The sequence below is a fragment of the Entelurus aequoreus genome, linkage group LG20 (genome assembly GCF_033978785.1).
Source record: "Entelurus aequoreus isolate RoL-2023_Sb linkage group LG20, RoL_Eaeq_v1.1, whole genome shotgun sequence".
Classification (NCBI taxonomy): domain Eukaryota; kingdom Metazoa; phylum Chordata; class Actinopteri; order Syngnathiformes; family Syngnathidae; genus Entelurus; species Entelurus aequoreus.
In genome coordinates, this window is record NC_084750.1 from 24,717,130 (window position 1) to 24,730,153 (window position 13,024).

General features: G+C 37.3%; 2 protein-coding genes across 6 annotated transcripts in view; one reads left to right on the forward strand and one right to left on the reverse strand.

Annotated features, from left to right (window-relative positions):
* The window catches only part of ensab (endosulfine alpha b), a 55,480-nt gene that overhangs the window by 21,167 nt on the left and 21,289 nt on the right, over positions 1-13,024 (forward strand). Inside the window, exon 2 of the mRNA XM_062029719.1 lies at positions 12,653-12,794. The gene's annotated coding sequence lies outside the window, so the exon portion shown is untranslated. The remainder of the gene's footprint in view (positions 1-12,652; positions 12,795-13,024) is intronic.
* The window catches only part of hormad1 (HORMA domain containing 1), a 13,924-nt gene continuing 2,015 nt past the window's right edge, over positions 1,116-13,024 (reverse strand). For 4 of the 5 annotated variants that reach the window (XM_062029714.1, XM_062029715.1, XM_062029713.1 and 1 more), the window contains exons 3-16: positions 12,630-12,774; positions 12,448-12,511; positions 11,696-11,732; positions 11,529-11,549; positions 11,354-11,380; positions 11,215-11,282; positions 10,907-11,058; positions 6,756-6,913; positions 6,615-6,683; positions 6,465-6,510; positions 6,346-6,389; positions 4,194-4,277; positions 1,604-1,669; positions 1,116-1,385 (exon numbers count right to left, since the gene is read on the reverse strand). In XM_062029714.1, the coding sequence (XP_061885698.1) occupies positions 1,305-1,385; positions 1,604-1,669; positions 4,194-4,277; positions 6,346-6,389; positions 6,465-6,510; positions 6,615-6,683; positions 6,756-6,913; positions 10,907-11,058; positions 11,215-11,282; positions 11,354-11,380; positions 11,529-11,549; positions 11,696-11,732; positions 12,448-12,511; positions 12,630-12,774 (1,062 nt within the window). In that variant the 3' untranslated portion in view covers positions 1,116-1,304. The remainder of the gene's footprint in view (positions 1,386-1,603; positions 1,670-4,193; positions 4,278-6,345; positions 6,390-6,464; positions 6,511-6,614; positions 6,684-6,755; positions 6,914-10,906; positions 11,059-11,214; positions 11,283-11,353; positions 11,381-11,528; positions 11,550-11,695; positions 11,733-12,447; positions 12,512-12,629; positions 12,775-13,024) is intronic. The other variant, XM_062029717.1, reaches the window with a different exon arrangement.

Sequence of the window (13,024 nt, forward strand, 5' to 3'; positions counted from 1 at the left end):
TTGGTTGCACATTCAATAAGTGTATTCAACTTTTCCAGAAATTATTTGATTGGAGAAACATTTCATTTTTGTCTCATGAGCTCTTTCATAACTGCAACATTAGTTATTTGAGATAATGTGTATCTCAAACACAGTGTAAAAATGTAACTAAACTTGTGATTGAGGCAATGTTGATTGCTTTTATTTACATGTTCAGTATTTTCACATTAACATGTTCATGTAACTGAATTGTGACTTACCTTTTATTCTAATAGTAGTTTTTATTAATTCATTTTTTAAATACTTTTATTTTTTTTACTTATTTCCTTTTATTATGGTTTGAAACACAATTTTTGTGCACTTTGTATGATTTCGTCCTGTTTTTTCTTTTGTATAGCGTGGCTATATTGTTACTCACACCACTAAGTCAGTATACTTCAGAGGTTGAAATTAATATTTAATAATAAATAATAATAAACATGCAATAAATATCACAAGAATAAATAAATAATAATGATATGATAACTATTATATAATAAATAACAGTAAATAAATAACTGCATTCTCTATGCTACGTTATTTGAAATACACGTTTTTTTTTATTTTAGCAAACACATTTGCACAAAGTATCGGTATTGGATCGATATTGTCGATATCAGCCTCAATTTTACATGGTATCGGATCAGAAAGAAAATCTATGGTATCACACATTACTTACATTAATTACACGACGTGACCTTATTTACACATTTCTGGCTCCTACGTATAACTGGAATAACATTTCTGAAGGATTTGAATGATCATACTTCAGGGTACAGTATCATTTTAGGAAGCATTGACAGGCAACAAATGTAAATCTTCCAGTGTTTTAGGTAATTTAAATGAATCTCTTACTTTGTATTTATCAAATATGCAATTTTTTAATTGTATTTATTAAATATCCAATCAGATCAATGTGCAGGACACTTTGATAAAGACATAGTAGACTATGTCTTTATCAAAGTGTCCTGCACATTTAATTTGATCCTGCATTTATAGATTTTGTTTCCGAGGGACAAAAATGGCACTGATTGGATGGAATGTATCTTCTATACTAGTAGTAGCTTCCATGCTAACAGCAGCTTCAGTGAAAGCACTCAGCAACATTGTGACTTTTATTGAAGCTGACGGCACTGCTCTGCACAAGTGAAGACGCTTAAACATCACGTAAACAAAGGTTTGTTCACAAAAACATGCATGGACATTTCAACCTAACTCTTACCAATAAACATAAAAAAACTGACAATGAAAGGAAAAGAAGTGCCTGTTTGGCGGCGCGTGCGAGGTCAGAGGTGTTCTTTGGGCTCGCTGAACTTGCGCTTCTTTCGTGGAGTTTCCTGGCTGTTTGGAATGTCGTATTTGGAAACCTAATGGGAGAAAAAAAAAATAGTTGAAAATGTATGTTGTCATCCCACTCTGGAAGAAGTGATGAGTGCTGACTCATCAAAGTTGCTACGTGGACGCCACGCACGCCCTCGCAGACATCTACTGCAGTGTAGTCGTGATTGTGCTGTCAAGGCTCTGTTGTGTTTATGTGCAACATTTCTACACCTAACAATGAATACATTCATGTGTTTATTCTCACCAGTTTGTCCTTCATTGCGGCTTCCTTCCTGTTTTTCAACATCCCGTTTGTCTGCAGCGCACACTGCTGACAGAAACATACACCATTGTGACCCTTGACCCCAGTTGTTGTTTGCATAGTGTCAGGATCCTTCAAAATCAGTACGCTTCTTATTCAAACATTTCTTGAAATAGGATCCTACCTGCAGTATCCTCCTCAACTAGCATGTAAAATATTATTAAATCTTTAAATAAACTATGGAAAAAATATTATATTGCTATATACATTCAATTTTATTTAAATTATGTATGTTCCCTTCTTCTTGTGGTACTCCTTGTCTGGGACCTTGGGTACTACATTTTGTGCCAGCTCATGTGTCTCATAATGACAATAAAGTTCCTCAACTCCTTCACTATTATTGGTGTTCTTTTTAAAGTGTTCGCTAAAAAAGTAACAAGACTGAATACATTAATTTAAGGCAAAATTATTTAAAGGGAAACTGCACTTTTTTGGGGGGGAATTTTGTCTATCATTCAAAATCCTTATGTAAGGCAAGCACATAGATGTTTTAGCAAAAGTCAGCTAACAGTGGTGATAATGCAATTCGCTCTATTCCCACTATTAAGCGCTCTAAAAAGCATGCTCTTTTCTGTGCATTTGTAAAAAACTGCAAGCATGAAGCCAGTGCAAGTTATGGAGATTCACCTATTTTGCCTTTAAATGCCCTCTAGAAATATCCAAAAACCCTGCATCAAGGATTTATATACATGCTGTAAGTATATATGTAATGCAGTGACAGGCTCATTCATAAAAACATGTCGTATTTACATATTTTGCTAATTTTAGGCGTATTAATTTCATAGACGTATCACACATGTTTGCTTCTCCCTTCAACAACAACAACACTACTAATCATGGCAGACTTCATGAGTGATAACAAACATAATAAAAGGAGTGGGACTATCCAGGACTAGCTGCAGTGTGCTCAAACAACCACCATGTAGCATCTGTGAGCAGATAATACTGTATCATATCTTTCTCCTTCTGACTTATCAGGTCTTTTACATCGAGGAAACGCCATTCTTCAAACATGCTATAGTCACACTTTAAGTGAGGGATGAGGCAAAAACTACCGATAATCCAGACCCACTGTGGAAGACTGGAACAGTGTGAACGTTGTAGCAGCCTGCTAAGAGATGTGACTACATGGCGAGCAGGTATAATTGTTTTAGTTTTTGAGCCTCCAAAGCCAAAAATGCTTAAACACATTGCCCCTCGCTGACCTTGGTCGCTGAAGCACACAGTCAATCCACCCATTTACTGTATATCTATGGCTCACTCATTACAGTGTTGTCGCACTGTGTAGATAGTATTCTCTCTCTGGCCTTAATAATCTACTTGCTAATTTCCTTTTGTTAGACTTCTGTTGAAGTGTGCAAAGCATTTATTATTTTGTTGTATCACTACATCACATTCAAACTAGATTAGCGGTTACCATGGCTTATTCGTCTGTCCTTCTGCTCTGTGTCTGCGCTAGTTCCACATTTTAGAACGGTTTCTATTACTTTATTTAACAGACTGAAACAATGAATATTTGGACGTTTCTCCATAGAATTTAGAAATGTCCATGTCCCCATCGTGATGCATCTAAGAAGCAATCGTTTTGCCCCACAGGACCATTCAAGATAACATGTAATATTCACAGTATTGTGGTCATTCTCAGAATGACTGTAACTTCTTTCCTGGGCTTAACTTAAGTCAACAACAACATACAGTAAGGAGTGCTACCATTAATCATGGCAAAACTTAGTGAAAGTATTTGTGCGTTATTATAGTGCAAAAAGTTTATAAATAAAAACAGTCACTTACAATGTCCGCTCTCACTGGGATGCCAACTGATGGGATAGTTGTATCTTTCAGCACGAGACCTGTGGCTCCCCGTTCAGCTGGTTAATTCCGCATAATCCTCACTCCTCAGATAAAAAAATACTGGGAGAAAATGAGTATCTTGTCTTATGCTGCGTTCTATTTGCTGAGAGCAAATTGAGAGCCATAATATTCACTACTTCAGTCGGTCCGGATTTTGAGCGCAGCCTATGAAATTTCAAAGTTGACCAACTTCTCTGCTTGCTGCCACGACCTTTTAACTATAATGGTGAGATGCATGATTTATAACCTAGCATTAACTTCACATACATACAGCAGCAGCAGAAGAAGCTCAAGTAGCTAGTGTTACCGCTCGTTAGAGGCCAGAGGGGCAGTGTGAGCAAGGAGCTGTGTCACTAAGCTAGAAAAGTAGTTCCTCTGTGTTAGCTCTTACAATAACAATGTTGCTATACCTTGGTTAAAATTCAGGTCATGGCATGTAAATGGGGCGTTGTGGGAGGTTTTAAGATTTTTTTTACAGTGCTTTTTCATTGATAACTGCCTCGTGCTATCAGTTTTACACTATTTAGAACAGGCATGCGTTCTTGTCTCACATAGGGATTGTGAATAGTGGGCAATTGTTTTTAAAGTGCAGTTTTCTTTGAACAGGAAGTTATTCTAGGTGGAATATTGGTGCGCTATTGAACCATAGTAGGGTGAAGAGAAAGGGAGGAGTCAAACTGACCGTGGTTGACTTTAATATGCGTCCGCTTCTGGTGGTCATCGTGGTTGTCTCCATGTCAGAGGTCTTCTTCGACACGGTTTTCATCTAAAAAGACAGGTAATATTGGCACACTTTCACAGACTAAATCCTTCAAATCATTAGTCCTGTCCCTACTGTATGAGCAAACTGAATCACCAATCGAGAACCTGCTGGCAAATGCAAATGCAGTACATTCAAACCTGTGTTAACGATCACAAAAACATCTCCTGCAGAGAAAAGTAGCCTTATAAACTTTGTGTTTGTGTCATCCACCTGTTTAACGCGGCAAGCGGTCACTTATTTTGCATCTTGAGATTTTTTTTTTTTACTTTGTATGGCAGCCACTAATATCAGAATGTGCTGCAACGATGCATGACGTTCATGGATTGAGTTTTATCCCTAAATTCCACAGAGCGTATTTGCATTGCAGCCACAAGTTTGCTGCGTGCTCCGTGGTCCGCCAACATACACCGGCTACATGCACAGCTGCTCTCCGCCAGACAGCAGGAGTGACGACATTGAGGATCTCGCGGTGAAATGCCGCACTTTGCATGAGCAAATTGGTATGTGGGATAAATCCAACAACAAACAGATAAAAAAAGATACAACTAGGAAAGAAAGGAGAGGAGGGTTGGACTTGTTTGGATTTGCTTTTGTTCTCCTGATTTTTGTGCTTTTAACACAAGGCCTTTTTCCTCTGCAGGAACTTTTACACTGTAAATACAGGTCCCTTGCGTTGTCACAAAAAACTACTCAGGTAGATTTAGTCCCTGCCAGCGAAGTGGGACTGTTTCATAAATTATACATATATATATATATATATATATATACATACAGTGTGTGTGTATATATATGTATATACCAGTATATAAAAATACATATACACACACATATTTATATATATATATATATATACACACACATATATATATATATATATATATTTATATATATATATATATATATATATATATATATATATATATATATATATATATATATATATATATATATATATAAATACATATACATATATACTGTATGTATATATATATATTGGAAGATAAGGTAGATCACCTCGACTTGGTCATTTGAAAAGTAGCTCGCCTGCTGAAAAAAGTGTGGGCACCCCTGATTTACTGACTGTTGGACACTGAGGACAAGCCTGAATTTATATGTAAAATGTAGTACACTTTATGTTTTTAAATCATATTGTTCTGTATATTATTACATAATTAATTACACTATAGAAAAATAAATGTGATCTAATAGTGTCTGTCTATTTACATGGTATCAGTGTGGAAATATAGTGTACCACTCAGCAACACGTCATCAGCTTGATTTGTATAAACTACCCTCAACTGTAAAATGTGGTGGAAACACAAACCACACACTTCTACAAGAACTTTAGGAACCTGAAACTAAAGGTTCTGAACTTTTGATGGAAAAAGGCCTCCAGTATTTTATTCGTAAAGTCAAACAAATTTATATTGTTAATGTATCATACTTCCTGTACCACTCTAACCCAGCTTTGCTGTGGCATCCTGTAAAAATATACGTTTTTTATATCGGCCCTTCAGCAGAAACACAAATAGACTCTGTGGAATTTAGGGTTCAATTGTTGTTTATTTGATTTAATTGTTGACTCTTTTTAAGACAAACCTGTGACGATATATATATAAATTGTGTTGTGCTTTCTTCTGTCTTTGTTCAACGTGAGAGTTCGTCATGGCAACCTGCATTTGGTAGCCACCTGTCTATAGTGGCCACTTTTTTTGTTTCCTTTGAGTGCTCGCTATTGACAAGTTTGATTATATATACGGATAATATCCTACATTTGCTGTTTTTCTGAGTTAATGATGCTTTTTCCCCGCCAGCTGTTAACAATGTTTGATCATGTTCAAAGTGTTGGAGTATTACGCTAAGTTTGAGGTTGCAACATAACCTCTTGGAGAAACTAAATAACTATGTCTTGTCAGTTGTCTGTCCTGCTGTCTTCCTCACCAAAAGTTAAGAAATAATCATGATGTGAATGATTGATGGGTTCCCACTTCTCTGTCAAGCGCTTTGAGTAAAAAGCGCTATATAAATCTAATCCGTTATTATTATTATCATGTGATGATGTCACACTGACCTCGGTAACCTCGTAGGTATTTTCGTGGCACATCAGCTCGATCCCTTTGGATAAAATATCACAATGATGATGATCACAACTGCTCCTTCTGTCCTGCTATTTGGCCTTCAAGACTTTACCGTTGCTGTTGTTGTCGGACGCGTCCACATCTTCGACCACGTGACTCTACAGGTGAAGAGACACGGAGGGTGCTCACTGATTGGCCACTTAGAAAATGTAAAAACGGATTGGTTTTGAAGGAAGATGTACGACTTGGTGTGTGTGCTGACCTGAGACACCACACCCTCATCCTGCAACCTTAGAATCCACTTGTCCTTGCCACCTACAGCCTCCTCCACCTGTGGACAAGGAGCGCCATCCTTAAACTGCCAATCAAAACCGTGCGCGGAGGTCACGTGACGTGTGCTCACCGGTTCTAGCCTTTGTCTCTCTGTGGCCATGTCCAGCTGGATGGTGTGGAAAGGCGTGACCACCTCGCCCATTGTCAGCCTGACCGGCTCCTTCCCAAACACCAGCGTGTTTCCGTCAGCCTCCTTGAAGCCTGGTGGCTGATAGTCCTGAGGCGTCACTGAGGTCAGAAGCACGCACGAAACATTCATACAGAGAAACAAAGTCACTCTTATATTGCTGATAGAGTATGATGTAACGATATGAACATTTCATATCACGGTTATTGTCACCATAAAGATCACGGTTATCATTTTATCATTATTATCACGGTATTGTTGAATGTGCTCAAAATGTACCCATACATACTGTACTTATAACTAGGGGTGCACAAAAAAATATTTTTTTATTTATCCTGATTCTAAATTGATTCACATTACAAACTTTTATCTTTCCAAAAATAACTATGTATTTTTTAAGAACCTGAGAGGGACACGTGGTAAAAAAATGGGTGGATGGAAGAATTGATTTTTTTAAAATATGTTTTTACACCATCTCCAGGCAACAAGAAAGAAATTTTCTAACCTGTAACCTGTTTTGAAAAAGTTTCATTATAATTCATGTACTAAATAAAAGACTGTGAGAATTGGTTTTAATTGAGAATCGTGTTGTCACCCCAGGAATCGTTAGGTGTCCAAACGATTCACACCTCTAATTATAACAACGTTTTAATTAAAACAAATACAATAAATAAATGGCCACACAATTTACTTTCTTGGCAGAAGAAAAAATGTGTTACATAAGAATATTGTTCTGGTTACTTAAGACACATATATATTGTAGCGTCCCGGAAGAGTTAGTGCTGCAACGGGTTCTGGGCATTTGTTCTGTTGTGTTTATGTTGTGTTACGGTGCGGATGTTCTCCCGAAATGTGTTTGTCATTCATGTTTGGTGTGGGTTCACAGTGTGGCGCATATTTGTAACTGTGTTAAAGTTGTTTATACGTCTACCCTCAGTGTGACCTGTATGGCTGTTGATCAAGTATGCGTTGCATTCAATTGTGAGTGTGTCAAAAGCCGTAAATATTATGTGCACGCAAAGGCAGTGCCTTCAAGGTTTATTGGTGCTTTGTACTTCTTCCTACGTCCGTGTACACAGCGGCATTTTAAAAAATCGTAAATTTGACTTTGTGAAACCGATAATTTCCGATATTACATTTTAAAGCATTTATCGGCCAATAATATCTGTAGTCCGATATTATCGGACATCCCTATGCACAATTGAATATCTTAGTTGCTCAGACAGTATTGTGTTTATACAAGTTGAGCTTGGGGTATGTTGTTTCTTAACGGGGAAATATGTTAATGTCTCTTGTATTCATGTCAGCACTTCCAGTAATTGAGCAGTGTCACCGGTAATTTTAGAATAATTTTCATTTAAATTGGTAATACTGACCGTGGGAAGTTTTACCGTGGTTTATCATTACAACCTTAATTGCTGAACTGCAAACATTTTACACTTGAATTATTTCTTACATTCACTTTGTTAGAATTCCAGAATCATGAACAGCTTTACAAAACCTCCAAAAAGTAGCCATAGCATGTAGCATTTGTTGCGCCATGTTGCCTGCTTGTGTAGTACCACTTTAGCCCATGAGGGGTGATAATGAGGCATTCACACACAAGTGAACATCGGAATAAAAATTAACGGCTAAAAATGCAAAAGGTATTTCCTATATTAGGGTAGACATGGACTTTTTTATTTTAGCAGTAATGTATAGACCAGGGGTCACCAACCTTTTTGAAACCAAGAGCTACTTCTTGGGTACTGGTTAATGCGAAGGGCTACCAGTTTGATACACACTTAAATAAATTGCCAGAAATAGCCAATTTGCTCAATTTACCTTTAACTCTATGTTATTATTAATAATTAATGATATTTACACTTAATTGAACGGTTTAAAAGAGGAGAAAACACGAAAAAATTACAATTCAATTTTGAAATATAGTTTATCTTCAATTTCGACTCTTTAAAATTCAAAATTCAACTGGAAAAAAAAGAAGAGAAAAACTAGCTAATTCGAATCTTTTTCAAAAAATTAAAAAAACTATTTATGGAACATCATTAGTAATTTTTCCTGATTAAGATTAATTTTAGAATTTTGATAATCCAATCTGCACTTTGTTAGAATATATAACAAATTGGACCAAGCTATATTTCTAACAAAGACAAATCATTATTTCTTCTAGATTTTCCAGAACAAAAATGTAAAAAAAAATTCAAAAGACTTTGAAATAAGATTTAAATTTGATTCTACAGATTTTCTAGATTTGCCAGAATAATGTTTTTGAATTTTAATCATAATAAGTTTGAAGAAACATTTCACAAATATTCTTTGTCGAAAAAACAGAAGCTAAAATGAAGAATTAAATTAAAATGTATTTATTATTCTTTACAATAAAAAAAATAAATTTACTTGAACATTGATTTAAATTGTCAGGAAAGAAGAGGAAGGAATTTAAAAGGTAAAAAGGTATAGGTGTTTAAAAATCCTAAAATCATTTTTAAGGTTGTATTTTTTTCTCTAAAATTGTCTTTCTGAAAGTTATAAGAAGCAAAGTAAAACACTTAATGAATTTATTTAAACAAGTGAAGACCAAGTCTTTAAAATATTTTCTTGGATTTTCAAATTCTATTTGAGTTTTGTCTCTCTTAGAATTAAAAATGTCGGGCAAAGCGAGACCAGCTTGCTAGAAAATAAATAAAATTTAAAAAATAGAGGAAGCTCACTGGTAAGTGCTGCTATTTGAGCTATTTTTAGAACAGGCCGGCGGGCTACTCATCTGGTCCTAACGGGCTACCTGGTGCCCGCGGGCACCGCGTTGGTGACCCCTGGTATAGACTATATCAGTAACTTGTACACTGAAGCTGTACTGTGTATACTGTAAGAGTATAGCATATACATTATAGCAGTGATGTGACCTTTGGGTGGAACTTGAATTCTTAAGAGGAACATATGAAGTGCAAAATGTTGACAAGTCTGTCAGGTTGCTAAGTGTGTTCTATGTAGCTTACCAACATCATGTGTGAATTTGGAGTGAACGGTTGATGGGTTCTGAGTTGCAACTGTAAAGCGCTTTGAGTGTGTCATTATCTGCCAGCTCTGCTGCCACCTGTCTGCCTGATTTATGGGTCACGGTGCGGAACCAGCTGTGCGCACCTGATTCTCATTTCCTCCTGACTAAAGCTCTCCAGTTCATTCACTCGGCACCAGTAGATTCCTGATGGTTAACACTCCCAATCACGTTCATCTCCTCTGCTTTGGCTCCACTCACGCTTCTTGTTTTCCTGTGGCGCTGCCGTGTAGCGTTAACTATTTCTTCTCCACACCATTTTGTGTGCTGTTAGAATAATTATGTATATATTATCACACAACTCTTATGCTTAAGGGCCGTTGCTATAGTTATTATTAATTGTGCTGAAGTGGTATTTCTCTTTGTCCGTGCAAAGCTGGCAATCCAAAAGATTGCAAGCCAGTCGCATCAGTCTATCAGTGTCTGTGTCCAGGAACGGCCTGCTGACTGCCAAGGCCGAACACCGCCGTGACGCAGACAGAGCAGAGACAAGGCGATATCACCAGTGTCGACACATTTGCATTTCTTGTATAATCATATATTGTGTCTAACTGGAGCTGTCGAGATTAACCCCTTCCCTCAGTGACAGCTTCAATGATGTAACCAGGGACCTCCCAAATAAATAGAGGAAGCACATGGGCTAGACTTTAGAGCGAAGTTTGGATCTGTAACTAGATTACAGCCCAAATAACGTCTTTCCTCATTTGAGCAAAATGTAACTCTGTCTCTGCATGATTCCTTGCTTCTCGTCTGTTTGAATAGATGTCATCAGTGTTTGAACCTGACATGTGCAATTTCTGATTTTTTCACACCTTTTGTGTGCATCCTGAGTTATTTTTTCTTCACTCCTTTTTGAGTGCTCTATTCATTATTATTCTTATTATTTTTGCTCTGCGTTGGCTAAGCCAATCATGACAAGAGTCTAGAAAAGCGCAATATAATCTAATCCATGATTATTATTATGTGTACACTTTAACAGTATATATATATTTATAGCAGTGACCTGTACACTGTAGTGAGGTGTGAAATGTGAGTGTACCATCATCGTAGTAGGCCAGCTTCATGTTGAGGCAGACACTCTCGGGCAGAGGACCGAGGTTCTGCATGAGAGTGTAGAGCTTCCTCACCAACAGGATGCTGGCCTTCTTGGTGCTGCCACACGACATTGTTGACAGCTTTTCGTTGTGGTTGCTGATTAAACAAGGAGGCGGGGTCAGGAAAAAGCAAGTCATACATTATTGGTGAAGTCAAAGAAGGACTCCACAGTCCCATAGTTACTTAGTAGCAAAAAAACATTCTGCTTATGTTTTATGTTCTTTCTGTGTCTTTTTAGTGACAACATCCCACCTCTCAAAGTCCATCTTGGCCCCGTCAGAGTTGTAACGAATCCTGAACTGATAAAACTCTGTCACTTTCTGAAAGACAGAAACTTCTGTTCATTGCTTGTCGTGCACTTGTCCACGTGTACAGGGCGCGTGCTCGTTACCTGCGGGTTGTCAGCGTCTGTGTAGACCTGTAAAAAATAATCACATGACCCACTGCACATCACTATTCATACATTTACCTCCACAATAGATCATTTATTGACAATCTATCTTGAATTACCATTCAAAGCAAGTCTAGCAAACACAATGCACAAAAAACACAGCAGCCATACTTACAGACATAATGACGGTCCGGAGCTGGAGGAAAGAAACATGAATTTATTATGAAGCTTATATATTCAATATTCTAGATTTAATATAGTATGAGTATTGCATGTTTAACCGAGTGATTAAATGGCTAAATGCCAGTAAATCGTTTTACGTGGTGGAAATTGTTGTCTTACATATTTCATCTGGATGGCATCAAAGCAACCTTGCATCCTTAAATAGGAAGAAAGAAAACAATTTATATTTGTATCATAACAACACATTCAGCACAATGTTATGACCTAATAATCAACACGTTGATATCTCTTTCCGGAAACCACAGTAGTGAGTAGGAATCAGCGCTATTATCAATTAATAAATTGACTTCAAGATTTAAACGATTGTGTGGGATTGATCGTTGATTGAGACCAAATGGTGTGCACTACTATGGTGCAACTAGCAGAGGTGCTGTTACAGCATTGTTTTCAATAAACAGTCCCTCCAGGATTGTCCCGGCTTATTTTGCGAGTGTTGTGGTCTAAAATGCCTGAAGTCACGGCAGCTTTGTTAAGAGGTTTTTTTCCAGTAAAATGTAATCAACTTGTGATTTTATGAATTTGTTATCAATGTGTACCTTGTGTGTACCAGGTCTGGGCTACTGGGGAGGACGCCGTTTGGGCAATAGAGTTGACGTATTGACATGTAAAGTTTTTGATTATAAAAATGACGTGTGCGTTTGAGCACTGGTCAGAGGTCCAACTCGAATAGTTAAATTGACACGTGAGAAATGTGTGAGAAAGTAGTGGGTACTTGACAAAGTTGTGATAAAATTTGTGCAGCCATTGAATTTGTGCGATCGCGACATCGCAAATTCCTAGGTTGAGGTTTTTGTCCACCTTTTGCTAAAGACTTGCTGATTAGTGTCACTTGAAGAAGAAAATATGTGTACCACTGAACAATTTGACAGGCGCCAGGGCAACTATGCTCCTCTCTGAGGATCATCACCTTCTGATCTGTAAAAAGAAACGTTTTAATACAAACCGCCCTATATTTTCATATTTCACTGCATTGTGGAGGGTGAACCAGTTGTTCCTTCTTTGCTTGATGAAAGAAGAACGTTTATCATCTAACCTTCCACATATTTGTTCCCGTAGGCCTTCTCTGGAAAAAGTCCTCTTAGGTATGTGATGCCAGACACAGCAATGGCCAGAAGTTTCTTGATAACAGCGATGGACTGCAGCTCCGACACAACCTGATTGGGCAACAGCTGAGTGTCCTGGAGAACAACACAAACACGTATGTCTAAAACATAAAAAATTATACTTATAATGCTCTTTTGTGTATGTCTTTCAACCCATCTTAAATGTGCAATTGCTGGGTTGCAATCATGCGACTTACAGGCTCTTCCGGGTCTAGGCAATGGCCTAGAGTCCCTAAGGACTACTGTTTATTTACATGCATCGGTGCAGATTTGGGCATATTTTGAAAGGTTTAGAGGTAAAAATATATGCGACCAAGAAAAAAAT